Source organism: Arachis hypogaea, chromosome 6, assembly GCF_003086295.3.
Source record: "Arachis hypogaea cultivar Tifrunner chromosome 6, arahy.Tifrunner.gnm2.J5K5, whole genome shotgun sequence".
In the NCBI taxonomy this organism is placed as follows: domain Eukaryota; kingdom Viridiplantae; phylum Streptophyta; class Magnoliopsida; order Fabales; family Fabaceae; genus Arachis; species Arachis hypogaea.
Window position 1 is genome coordinate 3,304,740 of NC_092041.1, and position 27,217 is coordinate 3,331,956.

At 31.4% G+C, this 27,217-nt stretch overlaps 4 protein-coding genes across 5 annotated transcripts; 3 read left to right on the forward strand and 1 right to left on the reverse strand.

Moving 5' to 3' along the window:
- Nucleotides 1–30: 30 nt before the first annotated feature.
- LOC112695376 (protein EIN4) lies at nt 31–4,597 on the forward strand. The gene is made up of 3 exons (XM_072196542.1): nt 31–2,483; nt 3,734–4,250; nt 4,420–4,597. Exons 1-3 carry the CDS (start codon nt 723–725, stop codon nt 4,473–4,475), a joined length of 2,334 nt encoding a protein of 777 aa, XP_072052643.1. The 5' UTR covers nt 31–722; the 3' UTR covers nt 4,476–4,597.
- A 9,222-nt stretch (nt 4,598–13,819) lies between these two features.
- Nucleotides 13,820–14,968, reverse strand: LOC112695377 (AT-hook motif nuclear-localized protein 20). Its single transcript, XM_025747697.3, has one exon. It carries the CDS (start codon nt 14,756–14,758, stop codon nt 13,973–13,975), a length of 786 nt encoding a protein of 261 aa, XP_025603482.1. The 5' UTR covers nt 14,759–14,968; the 3' UTR covers nt 13,820–13,972.
- A 6,827-nt stretch (nt 14,969–21,795) lies between these two features.
- LOC112695378 (peptidyl-prolyl cis-trans isomerase CYP19-3) lies at nt 21,796–23,571 on the forward strand. Of its 2 annotated transcripts, none has more exons than XM_025747699.3 (2): nt 21,796–21,898; nt 22,902–23,571. In XM_025747699.3, the coding sequence occupies exon 2, from the start codon at nt 22,928–22,930 to the stop codon at nt 23,450–23,452; it is 525 nt and encodes a 174-aa protein (XP_025603484.1). In that variant the 5' UTR covers nt 21,796–21,898; nt 22,902–22,927; the 3' UTR covers nt 23,453–23,571. The 2 variants fall into 2 exon arrangements, with proteins under 2 accessions (XP_025603484.1, XP_025603483.1); XM_025747698.3 differs by lacking the exon at nt 21,796–21,898 and adding an exon at nt 21,941–21,990.
- Nucleotides 23,572–25,925: 2,354 nt separating this feature from the next.
- On the forward strand, nt 25,926–26,695 carry LOC112698031 (serine/threonine-protein phosphatase 7 long form homolog). The gene is made up of 2 exons (XM_025751459.1): nt 25,926–26,512; nt 26,605–26,695. Exons 1-2 carry the CDS (start codon nt 25,926–25,928, stop codon nt 26,693–26,695), a joined length of 678 nt encoding a protein of 225 aa, XP_025607244.1.
- Nucleotides 26,696–27,217: the final 522 nt, after the last annotated feature.

Sequence of the window (27,217 nt, forward strand, 5' to 3'; positions counted from 1 at the left end):
CTGTGGGTCCCACAGTTCGCATTTCTCTCTCTCTTTCTTCCAACTTCTACACACAAACGCCTGTTCTGTGTTCTCTCTCTTTTCTCCTGTCTCTCTCTGTTTTTCAACATTTGCTTTCTGAAGCGGTAAGAGAGACACGGAGACGCAGACACGCTCTATCATATCAACTGAACAAATCACGTGTAACTCTATTTATGATCATGCTGTTTAGAACTGCTCCTTTCAGTTTCAAGTTTCTATTTTTCTTCAACTTTAGGAAACCCAACTTAGTACTGTAACTATATCTCTTTCTTTTTTATTATTATTGTTGTTATTTAATATATTTTCACTTTTCTAGCTTATAGATTCCTTTGATTTGTTGTTATGATTTGGTGTGGTGTCGGTTCTTCTTTCACCTGTATCTAATCAAAGGGAGCCATCACTGTGGGAAGGACTCTGAAGTGTAAGATTTATGTTATTGGAATCCTTTTTGAGCTTCTCGTCTTTCTTGAATTGGATAACAGTAAATCTAAAGTAGGAGTATTTCTATTCAATTCCTTTCAACTTGAATTAGAAAGGCCAAAACTTGAAAGAAGGGATTAATTTTGTTTAGTTAGCTGGGTTAGATCTAGGGTATTGACCTTACATGGGTGTGGCAGATAATAGGTCAACATCTACCTTGTGCACTGTGTGAAATTCATGGATGGTTTTGGTTTTGGGAACTTTTGACTTGACCTTTTACCATGGAAAGAGGAGTGTGTCCTATCCTGTTGTTGGTACTGGTTTTTTCTCTTGTGCTCTCTGTTTATGCTATGGATGTTGAGTTTGGACCCTGCCATAATTGTGATGATGAGGAAGGGATTTGGACCATCCAGAGCATCCTGGTTTGCCAAAAAGTCAGTGACTTCTTCATTGCCATTGCATATTTTTCCATACCCCTTGAGCTACTTTACTTCATTAGCTACTCCAATGTCCCATTCAAATTGGTCTTCCTTCAGTTCATTGCCTTCATTGTTCTCTGTGGATTGACACATTTGCTCAATGCCTACACCTATTATGGCTCTCCCTCCTTCCAGCTTTTGATCTCTCTAACCGTCGCAAAATTCCTTACTGCTCTTGTGTCCTGTGCTACTGCAATCACCTTTCCTACTCTCATTCCCCTTCTTCTCAAGATCAAAGTGAGAGAGCTTTTCTTGAGGCAGAATGTGTTGGAACTGGGCCAAGAGGTTGGGATGATGAAGAAACAGAAGGAAGCGAGCTGGCATGTTCGAATGCTGACTCGCGAAATTAGGAAGTCTCTGGATAAGCACACTATCTTGTATTCCACCCTTGTTGAGCTTTCCAAGGCCTTGGATCTGCATAACTGTGCTGTGTGGATGCCCGACAATGACAGGCGAGAGATGCATTTGACCCATGAATTGAAACCGAGTTCGGCTAATAAATTAAAAATTTCTATTCCTATAAGTGATCCAGATGTGTTGGAGATAAGAAAGAGTAAGGGTGTGCAGATTTTGAGGCCTGATTCTGCATTGGGAGCTGCTAGTGGTGGTGAATCTGGGGAGTCGGGTTCTGTAGCAGCTATCCGCATGCCGATACTTCATGTTTCTAATTTCAAAGGAGGGACACCGGAAATGGTTGATACATCTTATGCTATACTGGTTTTGGTTCTCCCAAATTTAAACTCAAGGGCTTGGAACCCCCATGAGATGGATATAGTAGAAGTAGTTGCTGATCAGGTTGCTGTAGCCTTGTCTCATGCATCTGTTCTTGAAGAGTCTCAGCTGATGAGGCAGAAACTTGCAGAGCAAAACCGAGCGCTGCAACAGGCTCAAAAGAATGCAATGATGGCCAGCCAGGCAAGGAGCTCATTTCAGAAAGTCATGAGTAATGGAATGCGAAGGCCTATGCATTCAATCCTTGGTTTGCTTTCAATATTTCAAGAGGACAATCTAAGACCTGAACAGAAGATTATTATTGACACAATGTTGAGAGTTAGCAATGCACTTTCCAGTTTGATTAGTGATGTAATGGAGATTTCGGCAAATGACAAAGGAAGCTTTCGGTTAGAGATGAAACCTTTCGATCTGCATTCCATGACGAGGGAAGTTTCTTGCATTGCTAAGTGTTTGTGTGTACATAAAGGCTTTGGTCTTGAAATTGATGTCCACAAGGGTTTACCAGGGTTGGTTATAGGTGATGAGGCAAGGTCTTTCCAAGTAATTTTGCACTTGATAGGTTATCTGTTGAACATGTATGACAAAGGGACTCTCATTTTTCGAGCATTTCCTGAAAATGATAGTGGAAATAAGGATGATAAAGGTCTTGGAATATGGAGATCAAGTGTGCAACATGACTATGTATATGTAAAATTTAGTTTTCGGGTAACGGGCATTACTTCCGAGTCAGATGTATTAAATTCAGCAAAACATTATTCTGATAGAAGGCACTACAACAATGAACCTAATGAGGGCCTGAGCTTCAGCATGTGCAAAACACTGGTGCAGGTAGATGCTACATTACCTTTGTCATTTTTATGTTTTTTTTTTTATGTTGGATAGAAAAAGGAAATCAAATTTATCTATTATTTTTGTTGGTGGTTGCATTTATACTCATGAATTATTCTGAAGTTAGCTTTTTGGTGATCTCCTTGACTTTAGGAGCCATATATACTAATACTAGTCATGGATGGTGTTTGTTTAGATAGATGAGTTATTATTCATTGCTTAAATGCATAGCACCTACTTCAATGCTGATTAATAGTTGTGCATGCTGGGATGCTCAAAGGAGTTTGGATTATAGATGAAACTGTGTTCTTTACATTGATCTGCCACCTTTCCTGATTATTTAATATGTGATGTAGTCCCAACTGTGTCAGGAGGCAATGATTAAATTGATGAATGGACTCATTTATGGCCAGCGAGAATTTCACAGAATTTTTCATATATTCCTCTCTTAACATGTCACAGGCATGGGTTGACACGTCCTTTCTGTCATGACCCATAATCTAACCCCTGTCCTGCCCTTTTTATTATTATCATCAGAATGTAGTCTCGGTGTCCTTTTGGTGGTCTAACAGAATTGCAGAGAGTGCAGATTCTGTTTTCACTGTATATTAAATGGATCATTTCGTGTCTATTCCTCATTTTTATGCAGATTATCCTCATTTGGGGCTTAACTTAGTTTGCTAGTGTTTCATCCCTTTTACAAATATAATTTTGGTACCAATGGATCTCTGTATCAATAATGGGGATTTAAGTTGTCAGCGAATTTACTTGAATCATGTGTATTACCAAAGATTTTTCGTTGTATTACTTACAAATTTCTAAAAAGGATTTTACATATTTTGTTAGTTACAATATGAACCACCAGTAGAGTAACTGAAATTTCAAGTTATCACTTATCAACACAATGATTCTCATTGGGAAAGTTGATTGACTAGTAATGATGCAACATGACCTAAATCTTCAGTTACTGATACATGATTTCTCAAGTACCAAAAAGAGGATGTATGAAAATCATTACTCAAATTTAGTTAGTTGGGAATTACTGATTCAAACATCATATTCATCAAGGGGAAAAAGAATGAGCTAATGGGGTTTTTGCCTTTTCCAACTGATTATCATCCAGCTACTTTTACAATTTCAATTCATCAGTTGGCATAGGAGTACACTTTAGTAGTAAAACAAGCTGTAATAGTGTAGTATATGAAATTTTTTTGAGTAATTCTGACCATATATTATGGAATAATATGCAGATGATGCAAGGTAATATCTGGATGTCGCCAAACTCGTCGGGTTTGGCTCAAGGCATGACACTTCTTCTCAAGTTTCAGCTAGGTCGACCCTCGGTTGGAAGATCCACATTTGCACTGAAAGATGCTCCAAACCCTCAGTTTAGAGGCCTTAAGGTTGTGTTGGCGGACGACGATAATGTAAACAGGACCGTGACAAAGAAGCTGCTCGAGAAGCTTGGTTGTCAAGTAACCGCTGTTTCATCAGGTTTCCAGTGCCTCAGTGCTGTAAGCGCCTCCGGCAACACGTACAAAATTATCCTCTTAGATCTTCACATGCCTGAAATGGATGGCTTCGAAGTAGCTAGAAGGATCCGAAAGTTCCATAGCCGTAGTTGGCCCATGATTATAGCTCTTACCGCGAGCGCGGAAGATGATGTGAGGGAGAAATGCATACAGGTGGGAATGCATGGATTGATTCGCAAACCAATTCTTCTTCAAGAGATGGCTGATGAACTCAGGACAGTGTTGCAACGTGCAGGTGAAAAATTGTGAAAAAACAGTTTCAAGTGCCTCAAATTTCTTAAGTTCCCTTAAAAGTTAATTACACAATGATTCCCACAAGGAACCTGGAATTTTCTCTCTAACACACTAGGTTCATTCTGCTAACCATTTTCCTGTTTGATCTCTTTTGCCATATAACAAGTTAGGCTTTTTTTCACAAGGTATACAGAACCAGTTGTCACCATGGAACAAAAATAGATGAAGCATCATCAGATTCTGGAAATGAGTAATAATTTCATGTATGTATATGTTTCTGGGGGAAAGAATACTATTAATTAAGATTTATGAGCTATTGAGGCATATCATATGGTTCATGATTGTGAATATCTATGTTTCAAGACTTGTGTTCCACACTACAGATAGATTTACAATTATAATTGCTAATCCAACACACATTCATACACAATTAAGTGAACAATTTGAGATGTAATCACGAGAGGTTGTGTTGTTATGATTGTGAAGTGTGTGCGCAACAATAATATTAATACTTTAATATTCTTTATAATTTTATTAAATTTGTAATTAACTTTTATAGTTTAAAAGTTTTTAATTAGATTTTTATATTATTTTAAATTTTGTTGCAAAAAAAGTTTAAAAAGTTAACAGAATAATTTTTTTCCCAAATTAAAGATACTTAAATATTTAAGCCTGTATATTCATTTATTTTAAAAATATTTTAAAATTTAATAAAATTATAGTGGGAGATAAATTGAAGCTAATATTATCATGCAACGTGCAAGCAAGCTCACAAGCCACAACAAGAAGAAGAATTGCAATCAGTCAACATCGGTTTTGTGAGACATCGACATCTAAAAACTATATGCTATCCGTGAATCCATGCTATTCATCGATCATCACTATCTTACTCCTTTAATTTCGTCTTTGATTTTGGCATGAACTGAAAGTGTATTAGACTTCTTGAATTTATTTTATTTGAATTAGATTTATTAAATCACTCTTCCAACTTTAACTCATGATAACAATTTGATGTAGATATGTGGATATAGGATTGGATTTGCCAATATAGATGTGATAACTACAATCTGATTCGATTAGAGTGCGAATTCAATTGGATCTAATCATTTTGTGGATCTAATTATTGCGGATCGGATACGGATAAATATTACGAATTTGTATATATGATTTTGTATATATGATTCGATTTAATCTATAAGTACTCCTAATTTCTTTAGTAGATGATTTCTATTTTATATATTTCATATAAAACAGTGGATTAATTTAGCTTATAGATAATTTTCTATTTTGTGATTACTAAATAATAAATACTGAAAGATTAATAGGTAGTTATGAATTTAACTGTTTATTAATATTTTTTATTAAGGGTATAGCTAACATACATGTAATAAGTTTATTATTAGTGAAAGTTTTTAAATATTTTTATTTAATAAATACAAAATAAATATATTAAAAATTTAAATTTTTTATATTTCTAATAAAAATTTATTTATTTTGTAATTTTAACATGTGCCCTAATAACACAAAACAAATAAACCTTTTTATTAAACATGTGTAATAAATGTGACATTGAATAGAGTAAGTAGTTTCGTCTCATAATGAGTAATTTTGCATTCAACTAAGAATGAAAAATGTTTGTGTATTTTAATGAGTAAGGGTATTTGAAATTCACAAAAATAAAAAAAATTAAACATCAATCTTTTTTTTATCTCTTTTTTATATAATAACTATCGATATAAATAATATTAGTTTACTTAATGCTTTTAGAAGTAATTTGTGGAGTAAAACTAAATAGATACTAATTTTAGCTTCTGTTTTCCTAAGCAACAAATGTGAGCGAAGTCATGATGATAATTCTAATGTTAGTGTTCACGTTTAAGTTTTTCCAAACTTTTTTATTTTAACCGAGTCAAATTACAATTAATGGATCTGATAGAAAGTTGGACATTATGATAGGAGCCCATCAGAATATACAAATTCAGTTATAATTTTAGTCTTTATTATTATCTTATTTTTATTTGTTTTTATCTTTTATAGGACAATGCTTTATATATATTTAGTTTACAATTTCAATCAATCACTAATCAATAAAATTTCTTTATCTTTTCTTTCCTTATTCTTTTATGCGTATTCTTTATGTACTATTTCCGTTTTATTATGGTATCAGAGCTCTTCTTGCTGACATTCATGGATAAACCACTATTTCAGATCTTAAAAATCCCTTCAACCTCTCCTCCCACCATTAATAATCAACCTCTCTATTTTGTCTTAGGTCAAGAAAAAAGGGCATACGAGCAACTTCATCAACAGCCTCTTTTGGACTTTTCGTTGTCAAGTCCAACTACTCATTATCTTTGTTCTTTCAATACTTTTTCTATTGTTAACAATTCTTCAAATCGAGATTCATTCTTGAACACTTGAATCATTGATTCTGGTGCCACAAATCACACTGCATCAAATTTATCTTGATTTATTTCTTACCCATAAATTTCTCCTATCATTGTTCATTTACCAAATGGTTCTTAAATTACTGTTTTTATAAAGACATTGTTCAATTTTCACCATCATTGGTTCTTCATGATGTTCTTTATTTACCTCATTTCAACTTTGATATTATCTACGTCTCAAAAATTACTTCAACACTCATATGTGAACTCACTTTTTCATCTTCTTGCACTTTACAGAGCAACACTTTGGGAACGATTGATTTGGGCAGAATGAGAGAGGGATTATATCTCCTTAAATCCAATTTCGGTAAAAGTTCATCCATTATACATTCCATAAATTCTATCTAATCCCTACCCATTACACCTTCAAATATATGACATTTTCGATTAGGACATCTTTTTTAACAAAGACTTAATCATTTATATAAACGTTTTTCTTTTATCTCTATGCATCATGATGAGGTTTGTGATATTTGTCATCTTTCTAAGCAAAAGAAACTTTCTTTTTCACAAAGTTTTAACAAAGCCAATGCAAGTTTTGATTTATTACATTTTGATATTTGGAGTCCGTTTCGACAAAATTCTATTCATAATCATAAATAATTTTTTACTATTGTTGATGATTTTAGCCGTTTTATATATGTTATTTTATTAAAATCAAAAGGAGAAGTGCAAAATCATGAAAAAAATTTTATTACTTTAGTTGAAACACAATTCAACTCTAAAGTCAAAACTATTCGTTCCGATAATGGACTAGAATTTATTTTACATGATTTTTATGCTTCAAAGGGCATTGTTCATCAACGTAGTTGTATTGAAACTCTTCAACAAAATGAAAGGGTAGAACACAAGTATCAACATATTTTGAATATAGCTCGTGCTCTTATATTTCAATCTAATTTACCATCATCTTTTTGGTCTTATGTTATTAAACATGCTATTTATTTACTTAACAGAGTTCCATCATCCGCAATTAATTTTAGAACACCATTTGAAATTTTATTCAATCGTCTACCAAATTATCATGACCTTAAAGTTTTTGGATGCTTATGTTTTGTTTTTACCCTAATAGCAAACAGATCAAAATTTAATCCAAAAGCCAAAAATTGGCTTTCAACATGGTTTTAAAGGATGTATTGTTTATGTTTTAGAAGATAAAAAAATTGAGATTTCTAGAAATGTAATTTTTTATGAAATGATCTTGCCCTTAGTTACAAAAAATGTCCAATTCCATACACTCAGTCCAACATTGCCAAACACACCTTCTCAAAACAAAATTTAGTTAGTCTTCCAGTTGAACCCTCACCTGTACCCATTGACCCAATTCCATCTAATTCTTTATTTTCTCCACCAACCTCTCCTTCTTCCTCATTGTCGTTTCCTAACCAAATTGAAGCGATGACCACCGAATCTCTTTCAACACACACATCCATCTCTTCTTCCGCACTAGACACCAGTCCACCATCACGTCCTCATCCCTCGTCACCTTCTTCACCACCTGAGCAACCCCATCCTTGTCATTCTGACCGGCCTTACCAATCTCCAGTATATCTCTCTGATTACTTGTGCAATTCCTCTCTCATCTTTACAAATCAATCTCTCTCAAAGTGCAAGTATCATTTGTCTTCAGTTATGTCTTTTTTTTCTCTTTCATCTTCACATAAATTTTTTTTTTATCTCTACATTCTGATCTTGAGGCAAAGTCTTTTAAGGACACCAATTAATACTATAATTGGCGTATTGATATGAAAGATGAGGTGGATGCTCTTGAGCTAAACAAAACTTAGCATCTTGTTGATTGTCCTGCAGGCGTTAAGCCGGTTGGCTGTAAATGGGTCTGTCGCATCAAACGCAAGCTTGATGGTTCAGTTGATCGATATAAAGCACGCCTTGTGGCTAAAAGATTCACTCAGACTGAAGGTGTTGATTTCGTGAAAACTTTCTCCCCTGTTGTCAAGCCTGCCACCATCAGATTAGTTTTGGCATTGGCCTCTATGAAGCATTGGCCCATACATCAGTTGGATGTCAATAATGTTTTCTTACATGGGGATCTTTCTGAGGATGTTTATATGACTCTGCCACACGGATTTACATCTTCTCGATCGAATCAATGTTGTAAGCTACTAAAGTCACCGTATGGTTTACGACAATCTAGTTGTATGTGGTATGACAAACTTTCTTATCTTTTGCTATTTCATGGATATCAACATACCTTATTTGATTATAGTCTATTTGTTAAATTCACCGATACTCAAATTTCTATCCTTCTAGTCTATGTTGACGACATCGTTCTCACTGGTAATTCCATTTTTGAACTTGCTGCCATTAAGTCTATTTTGCACCAACATTTTTGAATTAAAGACTTGGGTCCATTAAAATATTTTTTGGGTATTGAAGTTGCTCAATCAGCGAAGGAAATTTGCTTATCTCAGAGAAAATATTGTCTTGATCTTTTGGAGGATTTTGGTTTATTAGATGCTAAGCCTGCTTCTATTCCAATGGATAGTACCACAAGACTATATCAAGGCAAAAGTCCCCTGCTATCTGACCCTTTTGTATATCGCCGTTTGGTTGGGCGTCTTATCTATCTCACCACTACTTGACCGGATATTATGTATGCCACTCAACAATTAAGTCAATTTATGGTATCTTCCACTGCTCATCTTCAAACTGCCAAACATGTGTTACGATATCTAAAAACTAGTCTCGGCAAAAGACTTTTTTTTACAAGAGAATCAGAAATTCAACTTCTCGATTTCAGTGACTCTGATTGGGTCGGATGTCCTAACACTTGACGATCTTTAACAGGTTATTGTTTCTGTTCTTTAGTCTCTTAGAAGACCAAGGAACAAACCACAGTTGCCTGCTCATCCAATATGGTACACTTGCTAACACAACTTGTGAACTTCAATGGATACTAAATGTGTTATCTCTCCTATTCGCCCACCAATTTTATATTGTGATAATCAGAGTACTCTTCATATTGCTGCTAACCCAGTTTTTTATGAACGGACCAAACATTTAGAGGCTTTTGTCTTATCAACTTTTCCATCTTAATTTGAACAAGCTTGGTGTTCTTGACAACAATAAAGAAGTCTCACGGTCCACAAATTCAGCTCAACAGAATAATAATTTTAGTCTTTATTATTATCTTATCTTTATCTTATCTTTATTTATCCTTATCTTATCTTTATTTGCTTTTATCTTTCATAGGACAATGCTTTCTATATATATTTAGTTTTACTTTCATAGTTTACAATTTTAATCAATCATCAATCAATAAAATTTTTTCATTTTTTTATTCTTTCATAATTTTATTATTTTTACATATTTTTTTGTGTACTCTTTCCGTTTGATTAAGATTCATTTATTACAAGAATAAAGAAGTTTGTTCCTTTAACATTAGCTATATGTACATATAATATATGAAGAAGATATGGGTAGAGTTTGAATTTTTTTAATACCATGATCAATTAATTTGTTGACGATTATTAGAATAAAATCATGTTATTGAAACTTGATCAAGAAAATAATTCGGAGTGTTTTTGTGCTGACCAGATTGGATGAAAGAAGTGATAGAAGACTGTGTTCATCGAAATTGTGTCTCTGGGCTTTTTGCTATTATTTTTATTTGAGGTTGATTTGATTCTCCTTTTCTTTTTTTCGTATTTAAATAATTGAGTATCTTTATTTAAAAGACCTTTAAGTATTCTTAATAACTTGTTTAATGTTAGTTACTTTTTTGTTAGTAGAAAAAATTAATTTTCATGCATGATTAGTGTAAATAAATCATCATGAACCAATACTGATTTTTAAATTTTTTATTTAAAAAATTATTTAAATATATAAATCTGATTGAATAATTATTACTATTAATACATTAAAAATTAAATCTTATAAAAATATAAATTTTACTAAAAAATTAGTGTACCGAAAAGTAATATAATTAACATTATGCTACAAAATTTACTTTAGATTTAGACAAATTAAAAATTAGTATTCATACATATGCTACAAAAATTTACTTTGTAGAATGACCTGATCATTATAATTTGACTCGGTCGAACTCATTATAAAGCCAAATCACTGTTATTGATACATATGCTACAAAACTTTACTTTGGTTTTAGAAGAAAAAAATTCTTAGTATTCACTTCTGATCCGTGTAGAATGTTTTAGATTGTTGAAAAATAAATATATTTTAGGTTGAAAAATGAAAAATGGGCTCATGAAGGCGTGTACTCCACGGCAATAAGTTCATATGGGTGTACGGTTTATTAATAAAATATGTTAAGCATCAAGTGTTTTGACGATTAACTATATAACCCTAACCATATTATATATTTGTCATTCATTTGTGCTCAATAAGTATCAAGTGGCTCATGTTTTCTTAATGCTTGAGCTATGGAGTTTTATCTTTGTTTAATAAAGTAGTATTATCAATTAACAACTTGGGTTCTGATTAGACTTTTGAATTAAATATTAAAAGGCCTGATGACTCTAACAAAGTAGAGTGTGAGATAAAATAATATTAAAATAGGTATAAGGGATTGGTTGGTAAGTCTTTATTTGTGTAGTGTTATTTTAATTAAAGGCATTTGAATATGGAAGCCTCAAACCTTAGTGGGGCTCCAACACATCACAAGTGCACAACTACTTTACGATTCGAATGTTGTATGCAAGTAAGCTTAGCTAATAATTAATAATAATTAAATATTAAATTCATTGTTCTTGATTTAAACATGAACACGTGAATCCATGTGAATTGGGTCCTCAATGTTGGCCTCCTCAATGTTATTATAGCTATAGAGCTAGAGAGGATCCTTTGAGTGTGAAGGGAAACAATTAATAACATCCTTTATTTGAATCAATTAGTTCATTGAATCAAAACCAAACCTAAAGTGTTGCGCCTTATATTAACCCCTCTCCGCCCATGTATCAATTAAAGGTAAATTTTATAGTGTCTTTTATTTTTTATAATAATTTTTAAATATTTAATAATTATTTATTTTTATATTTTTAAAATTAAATATTAATTTTTTATATTTTTAAAAACTATAACAATTATTTTTAAAAAATATAAGATAAAGTATATTTTTATTTTAAATATTTTTTATTTTTTTAATATTTAACTTTATTTTTAATATTTTTATTTATTTAATTTTATTTTTAAAATTTTTTATTTATATTAAAATTATTTTTAAATATTTTTAATTATATTTCTAATATTTTAGATAAATTAGTGTTAAATTAAAAATGTTAGAAATATTTTTAAAAATATCGTATATTACAGAAAAAAATAAACATACATACAAAAAGTATTTTAGTAATTTTTAACTCTTAATCTTAATTATATATATATTATATATATTTTTTATAATTAAGATTAACAATTAAAAAATCACTGAAATATTGATATACTGGTAAACTTGAACACTTTCCCATACTTATATATAAAATGTGAATGTTTCACTCTTCCAAAAAAAGTTACCATATGAAAGCACAAGTTTGCTAGGCATAACTTGTGACTTGCCAACCAAATAGGTGCATCTGCAAAATATATTATATATAATAGAGAATCAATCACCTGTATTATATTGTCCCATGCATGAAGGGAAAGTATTTCATTGATTGATCTTTTAGTAATAAAATAAAAATATATTGTACTAGAAAGGCTCATCACAACAATAGCCTCTACAAATAATCTTGTGCTAGCTTCTTTATTTAAAGGATCCGTTTTAGTACATATATATCTTAAATAAAGGAGTTTGTTATGTATGTTATGTAATGTAAGTGTTCTAGCTATAGTAGTAATAACTAGTGACAAAATAAAGTACAAAGCAATCTATCTAGCTATATATATTATATATATATATAGTTCTGGTGATTTTCGATGACTAGGAATTATAAATATGGTGCAACAAGTCTGCCCAAAATCCCGCATGATTTTGTTCTTGATAGATGAGATGAGCTAACTAGAAGGCTGCACTTTACTGGGATAAAGTAAAAAAAGATTGAGTTGAAATTTTGACCTACTTCTCTCTTTTTACTCTAACGCGTTCAATCAACAAAATAATCCATGTATATAAGGTACAAATATGTGACTACTTTTGTTCTTATTTCTTTATATATATGGACATTCTAGAGATATATATTAATCTGATGATAATTGGTCAACTTAATTTTTATATATATGGACATTCTGGAGTTCACTTTAATTTTTGATAATTTATATTATCCAAAGTGTCAACAGCTTAAATTGTATGTATAATTTCCTCTTGAATTAATTATTAGTTGTAATCTGTGTTGTATGTTCCCTCATTTAACAAACACTATTGATTTAACAGATATTGTTTTAATTAATAGGAAGGACACTAGATGTAGACATCATGCATGAAGCACACATCAACGCCTAAGTTATGGTACTGTATTATTCATGCTATTATTTTCCCCTTTATTTATATATATTTGGGATCAGAAGTGTGAGTCAAAAGTATTTTACATTTGTTTAAATATACAACGAATTCAGTTTTGTTGTATTAACCTAATTAAATTATGTATTTAGATATTTTTTAAACAGTAAATTTAAAATTTATAAAGTAATAAGAAATGCACTTCTCTTACTCACATTTTCAATATATCAGATGCAAATTAAAGGCATTAAAGAAAGGATTATATGGATAATGGATTAAAATAAATACAAGCACACGCACATACATAAAAAAAGACTAAATAAATCATTTTTATTTTAGAGGAGTGCCAGGGGGCAGCAGTTTTGGTGAGTTGTAGCCATCAATTAACTATCAATAGTATATTTAATGGTGTGAGATTTCATCTAATAGTGGAGAATCACTTATTTTAGTTTTGCTGGCTAAGTGCTGGCCAGATTTTAATAAATCTGCTGGCCCCCTAGACTTTTTCTTTATTTTATTTGGATTGAAGGTGAAAATTGAGGTGAAATCTTCATATACATAAAGTTGATATTTATTAGATAAAAATTTAGTCAAATCAATTAAATCATTTAACAACTCTTAAGTATCAATTTTACGTAAAGTCAACCTGAGTTTCCACCTATAATGAAAGGAAAAGAATATAGAAGAAGGACGGAAATGCAAAAGATGATATAATGATAATAAGGTAAGCCGTTTTTTGCAGTAAATTAAATGTACAGATGAGATGATGAGTTACTACTTAGAGTAGTATCTATGATTTAGTAATTAAGAAAAAGTAATTAACAAACATACTAATTATATTAAACATAATTGAATTTCAAGGGTTCAATAGGGGGGTGGTGGTGGTCTCGAATGACCCCAAGAACCTTCATGGCTGAGCTGCCCAACCATATAACCATCCCCGCCGGAACCACCTAACACCGGTGGAGACCCACCGCCGTTGGCAGCAGGAGGCACTTCTTGAAGTTGATCCTCATCCTGCTCAATTGGCAATCTCTCATAAACTGCATTCGAAAACGTAGCCGCCATTATCATAACTGATCCCGACGCCACAAGAGGCCCCACCACCCCGCCGCCCACCACCTGCCCCTGCCCTCCAGCCAGGTACACGGTCAGCCCCGTCGACCCCGCCGGCGACGGCCCGGGAAGAAACGAGCCTGTTAAAGATATGATCTCAAATCGCCCATGGAGTGCCATGACGGCGCCGGGAGCAGTTGGCTGCCGGAGAGTGACGTTGGCGACTGTCCCGGTGGCGCTGAGAACGCAGACCCCTCTCTGTCGCTTCCTTGCGAACTGAACCAAGCTATCGGTGATGTCAGCACCGTTAGCAACCTCCATGACGTGGCTTCTGAGTGCGTTAGGGCTGTCTCTGGTGACGAATATCGGCGGCTTGGGCTTGTTCTTGGAACCAGGAGGACGGCCCCTTGGGCGGCGCGTGGCGGAGAGCTCGATTGCTCCTTCCTTGGGGTAGTCGTCGCTGTTGTTGTCATCTTGTTCTTCGTGCTTGTTGATGGGAGCAGATAAACCCAGATCGGGTTTCTTGATGGGAGAGTTGGTGGAGTTGTCTACTCCGGTCAGACCCACCGGATCGGTCCACCATCGATTCGCCATGGTTCGTTGAAAAAAGAGAGCAGAGAAGTGAGAAGTTTAATTATTATTTTAGAAAATAATTAATGGAAAGAAATAAGGCAAGTAGGGAAGAAGGGAAGTGTGTGTAGGTTTCTCCTGGGGGAGCTGTATGTACAAATTACAAAGGGTTGTTGTAAGTTTAAGTAAACAAAAACACTAGGGAATTCATAAATATAAGCTTCGTACTTAGGGTTTCCCTTTTCATTTTTTTATTTATATATATTCGCTCTGGCGGAAGGTGGCCCAATTCACATCATTATTCGCATCTCCTCTAAATCATACTTATTACTTATATGCTCACGGCTATTATTTTTCGCCTAAACTTTCATATTGGTCTTAGGCAATTTATTCAATTAAAATCGATGTGAAAATTCTTTACTTAAATATAATATTTTTAATTTATTTATGTGAGTGTTTTTTTTTTGTTATTATATAAATCGTGGTAAGTAATTATAGTTTTTAATTTGTACATAAATCGTAAAAGATTGGCACGGTTCACACTTAGAAAATCTTGTACTTAACAAAGTTTCCTAAATATAAATCGTGTCACAAATTAAAAATTATAGTTACCTACCACAATTTACATAATAATAAAAAAGGACACTCACGTAAATAAATTAAAAATATTACATTTAAATAAAGAATCTTCATACCTATTTTAATTGAGTAAATTGTCCTTAGTCTTATATATTACTCATTTTTTATTTTTTTTCTTATTTTTGTTTTGTAAGTTTTAAAAAATATAATTTTTTACTTTTTTTTCTTTAAAAAATACAAGAAAAAAACTAAAAGAAATACTACTTTTATCTTAAAGGTACAAATAAACGAGGTTATTTATATCTATCTAAAGTTAGTGTACCAAAAATAACAAGTTTAAAAACATGTTAGGAAATAATACTTTTTATTAATATTAGCAAACATTTTATTTTTATATTTTTAAAATTTAGTACTTAAGTATAAAATATTAATCAAGTATTAATAAAAATTATTAATTTTGTTGGTGATGACTCTTTTCTTTTCTTTATACCCACGATTTGCTTCGTCACGTTTTGCGGCTAAATGTGCAAGTCTTTTACTTATTACTTTATATATCTTTTCACTTTAAAAAATATACAAATTCAACGTATATTATATATTCAGACACGCATTCATAACAAAAATAAGATTTTATTATTCTATTAAATACATACTCACTATTTTTCTGCAGTTTGGTTATAAAATAATGAAGTAATAATCTCCCGTTACGTTCGGCATATATAATATAACTTTTTGAGAATTTCACATAACATAATAGCATGATTCCTCTCGTAGCTACTAGCTAGTGACCTTATCATATCACATCAATTAATTAATATGTAGACAACTAACTGCTTCAAATTTTCAATTGATAAACGGTTGTTGAACGCATCTTGTTTTTTTTTTCTTTTCTTTTTCGTTGATTCTTTCTTGCTTTCTTATTTTTATTTTTTTTTTCTTCAGAATAATAGCATTTCACTTTCGATTGTGTTTTCGATCAAGTAACTGTTTGGAGAGAATCTTTGCTTTCATCAAGGCCCTTGGAACTCTAATCCTCTCACTTTTCTTTTCCTTTTACCATTATTACTCTCATATCTATCAACCACGTTATATAAAAGTTATAGTCACTCTACAAGTCTATACGGTGTTTATACGTGTTTATACTTTCGCTCAAATAAAATTATGACTTGAGGAAGAATAGGAAATATTTGTATAATGTGTATAATTGAGATTTAGAAATGTCCGATTTAATATTAGAGATATAACTATTAGTGTTACATTTTCTTATCAGCTTAAACTTTTGCAATAAGTGATTTCATGACATGGTATCAGAGTTCTAAATTCAAAAGGTCAATAGTTGAATCTTTGGTGAACCCCAAAATTTCTTGATACTCAGATGGTTATTCTCGATAATATGGATGATGTTCAATGGTATGGATGCTACGATTCGTGATTTTGGATTGACGATCAAGTCATCACTTCTCCTATAAATATGTTTTGGAACTGACGTGAAACTATTTTAAACACATTTATCACCATCTCCAACCTCATTATTTAAGATTCAATCGTCTATAATTCGTTTTAAATACATTTCAAAGAACAATACGTATATTTAAAAAGCAATCTTCATATTTTGAGTTAGCTTTTAAAATAGACCAGCCAATTCGAATAGTAATCAATATAATTTATTCACATACAACTAATAAATGTTAACCATCTAAACCTTTTATTCTTTGTTTTAATAATTGCCATGTTATGCAGTGCAATATCAGTTACTTGTCTTCTTGACTGATAAACGGAGAAAATTTCAACCTCCTTAACTTAATTTTCATACTTTTGGAGAATTGAGATAATTAAATATCTTACTAATTTACTTGTATGTACTCTAAATGAAAAGGTAAAATTTCATTGCTGAAATTGTTGTAACGTCAAAAAAGTAAAAAATAAAAAGCACACACACAAAACAATTGTAAGGTCATCATTGACCCCATAGTGATGATAATTATATATATTGAAAAATGTTTAGAGTTGACATTCCAATAATTCTGTTGGTTGAGCCTGTATTTTGTCCTCACTTGAAAAGGATTGAAGTTTAGTGAAAATATTAGAAAGGAGCTAAAAAAAATGTGCATAGTGAAAATGAATCTTGATTAGGTCGAGATTGATTATAGAATTATTAGGCATGTCACACAATTTATTTTAAATTTCACGGGTTTGCAATTTTGATGATGTGACCTGGGCTTCTTAATTTAAAGGTTTTAGAGTTTAAACTCGACTTATAACATTTTTAAAAAATAACATCTATGCATAATAATTTTAAATAAAAAGCTTTAATTTGTTAGTTAGGTGATGAGTTGATTTAATGACAAAAATATTTTTACAAGTCACATGTAGAGTCATGCAAGTAGCTTAAATCTATGTGCTGACATGACTGCTTTTGTGGGACAACATGTTTGCAAAATCAAAGTAATTATTTCATTATCGACCCATTTATTTATATTTATGATTATATCATATTGTTCCATAAGACTGCGTACAGGACATTAAAATAGGAGTATAGAGACACAAAATCGTATTTGACAGAGAAAACATGGACAGAAATAATGTATTTAGAGACACTAAATAAAGGATATAGAGACATTAACAAAGGACACAACTTATTCTTTTTTCTTTCATTATTCTTGTTAATTTTTCATAATTATATTTTTTATTATTATATTTTTTATCTCAAATTTTTTTAATGAAAAAAATGAGAATAAATTGAATTTTCATAATTTGTTATAATTTATTACTAAATAATATACAAGAATACAAAATTTTATATCTCTATCTATCAATATCTTATTCTATCCTATTTTCAGTGTTTTATAATATCCTGTTTTAAAAAACAAACGCACTCTAATAATAAAGAAAGAAAGAATTTTATATTTGCTTTATTTATGTGTGACTATATATAACTACGTACAACTATATATACATATATTGTTTGTTAATTTCATCAAGTAAGATTCCTAATAAAAGTACCTATATATAAAATAATGTGACATGAACATGTACGGGATAATGCATTGGAAAAAGTTCACTAAAATGTCTTACATAATTTTGGGAGAAGTCACTTTTTCCCTTTATTATCCAAAGAAGATATATATTAGAGGTTAATATTTAAAAAAATGAGGAATTGATTTATTGATTTATATTAACTTAAATACAAGATAAATAAAAAATATTAATAACTTAATATTTCTCTTTTAAAAAGTATAGCTATATAAAGAATAAACATTAAACACAGTGCGAGTTTGAGAGGAAAATTATCCCTTTCAAAGGGTTTGAATGGCCTAATATGTGCTTTAAATTCTCCCCTATAATCTTCTACCTCATTTTTTGAGTGGGTTGATAATAGGTATAATCAGATAAAAAATAAAAATTATATGACTTGTTTTTTCTTCCGATTTTAGTGGTTAATTTGTTATGATTGATTAGTGATTATTAATCTTTTGGTGTAGTTGGTTTTGTTGTTTTCCCAGCCAAGTTGTCCTCTTGTCCTCTTGGTATCTCAGGTCTGACCCTACATGACCATGAGTGTGTTAGAGACCAAGAGGAAATTGAAAGGAATGTTGCTTAAGAAAAATGATATTTGCAATATTATTTTTTTATAATTTTTATTATCAAAAATAAAATATTTAAAAAAAAGACACACCAATAAAGTGATACACATATCAGTTTTAGTTTTTTAATCGTGCTTTATAACTAAGTCTAACTAAATTATTATTAAGAATTTTAAATTTATACATACCTTTTTTTTTTTATCCATGTTATTGCTACATCTTTTTCTTGTTTTTCTTTCGTTCACCACCACCACCACTTTCTTCTTCCTTTTTCCTTCTTCTTCTCCTCTATCTTCATTATCATCATTATCTTTTTTTTCTCTTCTTTTTTCTTCATCTTTCACTTTTATTAACGTCGTCATCGCCATCACCATGCCACCACTTCCATCTTCTCCTCCTCCTTCTTTTTTTATTTGAATTTCTTTGATCTCTTCCTTCCTTTTCCCCTTCCACCTCCTACTCCATCATCATTATTGTCCTCATCATCTTCTTTTTATATGTATAAAATTTTTTAATGATGATGGCAACACATAAGCAAACTCAGTTTAAAACAAATTTAGACTAAAAATACATCTTATTTAAATCCAAAATGCACCAAAATTAAATATAAAATGCACTGAAATTAATGATGATATACAAACAAATTCGGTTCAAAACAAGTATAGACCAAATGCACCTTATTTAAATTAAGAATGCACCAAAATTACTTAATAAAAACTCAAAACTCTTTCTCATCCTTCTTCTTCTTCATTCTCATCATCATCATCTTCTTTTTTTATTCATCTTTTCTTTTTTGTTTTTACTTTCTTATGATTCTTCTTATTTAACTTTCTTAACAGGAATAAAAATAAAAAAATCAAATAAAAAAAAACACATAATGTTACAAAATTACTAGAAAGATGAAGGACCTACATTCTTTAATTTCAACTAAATAAGATTACAATATATTACAAACATGTTCATTCAAGTCTAATATGAGAAGCAATGCTCCTAAAAGAAAGAAATAAGAACAACAGAAAAAGAAAAAAGAATAAAAAGAAGAAGAAAAAATGCAGCATTAAAGAAGACATTTTTGTAACAAAATTTTGGTATAAAATTAAGAAATTTATATATTATTGTTAAGAATTTTTGGTGTTATTTGTTCTGATAAATTCTGCATAATTCAAAACTCTTTCTCTTCTTGCTCCTCATCTTCTGCTGTTTCTTCTTCTTCTTTTTTATCTTTTTTTTCTTCATCTTATTCTTATTTTATTTTCGCTTAATTCTTCTTGTTTCACTTTTTTAAGAGGAATAAAATTTAAAAAAAAGAGAAGAAAAATCGTTGCTGCAAAAAGAAACGATGATAGGGAGAAAACATGCAAAGAATAAGGAAGAACACGAAGAAAAAGGAGGAGGAATGCAAAAAAGAAAAGGAAAAGAATGATAGAAAGTTCACATTAGTGGCTGGAAATTGGAACGTATATTCACGCTTTCACTAATAAAATTTATTTTTGTTAGATTTAGACTAACTTTAATTGTACTTGGTTATTAAAAAGACTTAGATGTCTAGCAAGACTCTTAGGATAAATAAAATGAGTAATTACCTAAATCAGTCTCCAAGAAAAATTAATACGTACAATCCTTAAGATTTTACTTCAACAGACAAATCAGTACCCAGTTTATTTTCTATCAGAGTAATTACCCAAATCTGCCTCTAAATATTTTAAAAGCGAACATTTTAATCCCCAAAAAAAATTAATACACAGATCAATCCTTAACGTTTTTCTCTATTAGACATAACAGTCCCCATACATTTCACTTTTACTATATGTCAACCTTTATTATTATTAACGTAGCTTTGTGCATGTGGACGATGACACTAGCATATTAATATACTCTTTTCGTTAGAAACAAATAAGGTGAATAATGATGTTTTGAAATCCAAATTAAAATATTTTCTTTTAATATAGACATATTTTTTAAAATAAGACATCTTTTGATTATATTAGATACAAAAATATCAAATAATTTCAACCTTAAATTTCTTTTAGAGATTATAATTTTGTTGATCATCATTATTATTATTATTAATAAGTGAATATATATACATATACTTTTTATATTATAAATATATATATATATATAAGAATTTAATGAATAAATTTATCATAATTTTTATCCAAAAAATACAAAAAAAATTATAATATAGTATTATTGTGTAATTAATAATAATAATAATAATTTTATTTTACTTTTTTTTATGGAGAATTGTTATATTTGACGAAAAAAATATTGAGAATTAATCTGTGTATTAATTTTTTTAGGGGCTAAAATGCCTTCCTTTTAAATTTTTGGGAACTAATCCGGGTAATTATTTTGTCGAAAAATAAATTGAAAATTGATTTGTTTGTCGAAATAAAACTTTGAGAATATTTTTGTGTATTAATTATCTGTTTTTAAAATTTTTTAGACAAATTTAAATAATTTCTCTAAATAAAATTGACCATATCCTAATTACCAAAAAAAAAAAATTGACCATATTCAAGGCGGTAATTAAGATTTCTCCTGGAAAAAAAATGGGTGGTAAGATTCCAACTTCCAGCCTCATGGTTAATAAACTAGGTGATAAGCACCCATGAAGATAAAGAGACATTTTCTTTACGAAATGGATATTATTATTGACATTTTTATAAATTCATTTTTTTTTGTCAGGTTTTATAAATTCATTTAAACATATAATGCAAAACACAAATTATGTATTATAGAGTGATAAAGTGTATAAGTAAAAACCTGTTACCCATTAAAGATTTTTGGTCTGACCCACACGAAGTTTTTACCTCGCCCAAAATTCATTTTATTCAAAAAAAAATTGTTTAAAAAGCCCTGGTTCAAAAAGCCCAATCCCCAATCTACAAAATATTCAAAACCCTAACCCTAAACCCCTCTGCCACCGTTTATTTAAAGCCTTTTTTCTTCGCCGCTACCTCTCAACTCTCAAACTCAGTTTCAGTCCAAATCCAAGGTACTCTTTTCTTCCTTTTCACTGTTTCTGTGATCTTATTGTGTATATCTCTGCACATTTCGAAGACTCTCTGGTGCTCTATTTCGTAGTCTGTGAGTTCAAAACATGTGCAAAATCCCATTTCATCTTCTTCATTCACATTCTCTTGCTTATTGTTCATAGCTCGAGGACTTTATACAGAATGATGAACATTCTCTATTTATTGATTTCTATTGTTTTATGGTTTTGATTTCTTTAATTATTATTAGTGTGCTTATGGACGGTCTTGTGTTGATTAGTTTCCACGTCATCACATAACATAAACCTAAGCTACATTTAATGTTGCCTCATTGTATATATTTTGGTGTCTTCCTATGATTAAATTGGAAAGGCTCTATTGCATTGCGGCAAATATTGCATCATAAGTTAGCTAGTTTTAGTTTTGAAATTATATGATTTAGAATTGTGACTACTTATGAAGCTGTCTTCATGTAAGGACTATAGGCGAGAATTGATAGATAGTTTGACGGTTAAATTACTTTGCTATTCTGTTTTACCAAAGTTGTAATTAAGTTCATATGGTTTAAAAGCTTCTAATTAGTTCTCTGTGCCATTTTGAATTTTGTAATTAGATCCTTATGTTTAAAAAACGTTAGAATTTACTGAAGATTCTGAAAATGGGATGTTAAGGTTTGGGGATTTAGCCTGTAGGCGTGGGTATTTTCAATTTGAAGAGGAATAATCTGATAATCCAAATGTTTTTGGGATGATAAGATCTAATTACAAAATTAAAAGAAGTGTAGGGATTCAATTGGAAGCTTTTAAATTGTAGGGAGTTAAGTGCAATTTTGTTGAAATTATAAAGATTGACAAAGTAATTTAACCTAGTTTGACATATGGTTCTCATCTATTAGCTTCATATGAAGTTGATAATACAAGTAATTACCATTTATAATTTATTTATTTATTGATTTGATTATTAGTACAATGATAGTGTGTGACAACATTGTATTTACCTGGATAGGGAACTTGGGTGCAAATCTGATAAAGATGTCGAATCCAAAAGTTTTCTTTGACATTGCAATTGGAAGGATGAAAGCAGGGAGAATAGTAATGGAGCTGTTTGCTGATGTAACACCAAAAACAGCTGAAAACTTCAGGGCTCTATGCACCGGAGAGAAGGGGATTGGAAAATCTGGGAAACCTTTGCACTACAAAGGATCTTCGTTTCACCGAATTATTCCTCAGTTTATGTGTCAGGGTGGAGATTTTACCAGAGGGAATGGGACTGCTGGAGAGTCAATTTATGGTTCTAAATTCGCCGATGAGAATTTCAAGTTGAAGCATACAGGACCTGGTATGCTTTCCATGGCGAATGCAGGGCCCCATACAAATGGTTCTCAGTTTTTTATATGTACTGCCAAGACTGAATGGCTTGATGGGAAGCATGTTGTGTTTGGAAAAGTTATTGATGGGTACAGTGTGGTTAAGGAGATGGAGAAGGTTGGTTCAAATGCTGGGAAGACATCTGAACTGGTTGTTATAGAAGATTGTGGTCAGATAGCAGAGAATTGAATTCATCATCCATGGGTTTTTCATGGCAAGTTTTAAGCCTTGTTAGTAATACAATGTAAATTAATAAGCGATTTATGTATTACAAGTAAAATGCTTTTAAGTTGATTTTAATTGATAAATTGCTTTGTGCTTTGTTGGACCAGATAATTTAGAAGAGAAGTACCACACAGTACACCAAGTTAGAACTGATGATGGGTTGGGTCTAATAGGGTTTGAACTTTATTTTAATTCTATTTGTGGGTTAAAAACTTTTTTAAGACTCAACCAATTACAGCATACCGAGTCTTTTAGGAAAATCTTCACCCTTTTTATAATGGTTCTTTGGCCTCTTTTAAAGGTCGCTCTTCAAGCACACATAATCACATATATCTTTGGCAAGAGCTTTGATCACATTATGCTCTAATGACTTTAATGGAAAACCTCTAGCGTCTATAACACATTCATGTAAGTCTGACAAGAGTATTGATCATCTCAATGTTGCCTATTCCCACACATATATCATCATTTTATTTGATCATCAATGATGTAAAAATTACTTGGTTGATGCTCTTAGAATTTTACCTTCGTTTAAACGCCATCCAATTTGAAGGAAGCTGTTGAATAATATACAAGTTGGTTATTTTTGGTAAATTTAAGTTGTTTTTATTTAACTAGAATTAGGTTTTATCGTTTATTATTTAATAATTTACTATTATGATCATTTTTTTAGTTAGAATTATAACATTTATCTTTATCTATAAGTTCCGATACAACTCATGTTTAGAGTTAAATCAGTCTTTCATTTAAAATGTAGATTTTTTGTACAGTAAAAATTGTCTTTATTTTTTATACTTATACATTGAATGTTACTGTTTTTCTTATTCTTTTAGGTTCTCTCGATTATACCGTTTTTTAATTTAAATATGACGCTGTTGATGGAGTTATGCAGCGATATGGTGATTATTGGGGATTAACAGATTTGTGACGGCTGGGCAACAGAAATCGGTGGCACCGATTGGAGACAAGGAAATCGGAGGCACCGATTTCAGGTGGGACAGGGTGCACAAATCGGTGGCACCGATTTGCGTTTCTTTGCCACGCGTCACGCATGCAATTCACCCGTGACCCCTTGCAACAAAAGAACCCCCTCATCCGCGTATCCCTTTCACTCTCTTTCACTCTCTTTCACTTTGGTTTCCCTCTCACTCTCTTTGACTCTCTTTCACTTTCCTATCCCTCTCTTCAGCACCTTCACCGGATCCCTTTCACTCTCTTTAACTTTCATCTCCCTCTCTCAACCCCACCTCAACCCCACTAAATCTTTGCTGCACACCATTGTTGGACAACAACAGGTTTTGAAAAGAATTCAAAGAAAATACCAAGAAGACGGAAAATTAAAGAAGTAAATTAACCAGATCTTTACATTGTTAATTATCTTGGAGATCCAAATTATGTAAGTTTTTATTTTTAAATAATCTGATTTAATATTAATAATAGTGATAAATATTAAATTTAATTAGAAATATATATTGTAATAGCATTAGGTAGAGATTAATTAAATCATATATGTATGTATGATTTTATTATTAGGTGGTTAGAAATAAAAATTAAAATTGAAATTAATCATGTATGTATGTATGTATATATGTATGTATGTATGTATAGATGTATGATTAGGTGGTTAGTAATAGAAATTAAAATCGAAATTAATCATGTATGTATGTATGGTATGCTGTAAATAATAATTTTTTTTAGTTAATGAACTAATGAAATCAGATACTGTACATGCTCCCCTAAAGTAGATTGTAGTTATTATTAGTAGTAGTAATTGAGTTTAATAATTTATTATGATTAATAATTAAAATTTAATAAATTATTTTATTTTTGATCAATAATAATAAATGAATTTTAATTCATTAAAATTTAGAAAATAATTTAGTAGTAACTAAATTTAGATTAGAAAATTGTAATGCTGTGTTATGAATAATAATAATAATAATAATAATAATAATAATAATAATAATAATAATAATAATAATAATAATAATAATAATAATAATAATAATAATAATAATAATGTGTATGCTGTTTTATGAGTAATAATAACAATAATAAAATTAGTATGCTGTTTTACGAATAAATAGTTTATCAGTCGTGAGGTTATTCTGGTTAGTTAGTTAAGGTTAAATAATTTTTGTTTTAAGGTAATGAATATGATTGAAAGATTTTTGTATAACAGATTTACTGCGTATATTTGGAATGCAATTATGCTGGAATTAGTTATAATGGTCATATAATGATAATTTTGTTTTTGAGAATATAGTTATATTATACTGGGACTTATAGTGGAAACGTGATATTGTAGGGTTTACGGTTGTTGCTGTGTGATCATTTAAAGCCGCCGGATTCATACAACCAAATTGTTGAGTCACACTTACGCGAGACAGGATTTTATAATGTTTCACAAATTGGATTTATTCCATGTCAGTCAGCAATGATTAATGCTCTGATTGAGAGATGGCGGCCTGAAACTCACACGTTTCACTTTCCAGTTGGTGAGTGTGCCGTGACCTTGGAGGATGTGGTGATGATTCTCGGTCTGCCGACAAATGGTCTTCCGGTAACAGGACTGACCATGAGTAGTTTTGAGGCAATGGAAGCCGAGTGCTTGCACCAATTTGGAGTTGCACCGAGGAAGACGGAATGTAGAGGGAGCTTTATAAAATTAACATGGTTTAGGGGTTTGAGAGATCATATAGTGTTGAATGATGTTGAGCATATTCAGATGTATGTAAAGTGTCACATAATGTTGTTATTTGGGACAGTTATGTTTGGAGATAAGGTGACTTCAGTTGTTCATTGGAAATTTTTACCTTTGCTCCGTAACTTTCGTCAGATCATACAGTTTAGTTGGGGTTCGGCATGCCTGGCACACTTGTATAGATCATTGTGTAGGGCAACTCGTGTCGGAAGTAAGGAGATGGACGGTCCGTTGATACTCTTGCTCACTTGGGCTTGGATCCGGCTACCATTTCTAGGGCCTATTCCCGGCAATCCCCGAGTGTTTCCAATTGCAAACAGGTAAGTTTGATTAAAGTATGCATTAAAATGTATGATATAAATTGTTTATGTTTTTTACAAGATTAGTTAACTAATGATTTGTCCGATGGCAGGTGGCGTAGCTGGGACCGTGAAAACTATGCCTACCGATATCATTCTCTTGCGCACTACAGGAGATTGTTGGATGATCTACAAGAAGGGTAGGTATGTTGTAAAATTCAAGTACCGTATGTAACTTGTATAGTAAATTAATTGTTGTGTAATCATCTGATGGTTCGATGTGTCTAGTTTGTTTGGCAGGCATATGGCATTGGAAACATCGACCCAAGCGTGATTCCTTTAGACATCCATCATAATTCGGTTATTTGGAGTGCCACAGTGCCACTTATATCTTTTGAATGCATCGAGTGGCATGCATATGATAGAGTCAGGAGACAATTTGGATTGACACAGGGTGTTCCTAATCAACCAGAGATTCTAGGTGCATCACACGGCGAAGTTCTTACTGGGCCTAAGAATCAAGATTGGGCCAATACCCACTCTTCTTGGGTGATGAAGTGGACCAATCAGTATAGTCACACTCTCTCAGATGACTTGGTGCATTTACATTATCCATTGGAAATTTACATGCATTGGTATCGAGCTGCATTTGGTGACCACTTGCAATTGTCGAACCTTGTATTCGAAGAGAATCCAGGAGGTCCTCCACCACCACCTGCGCCGGAA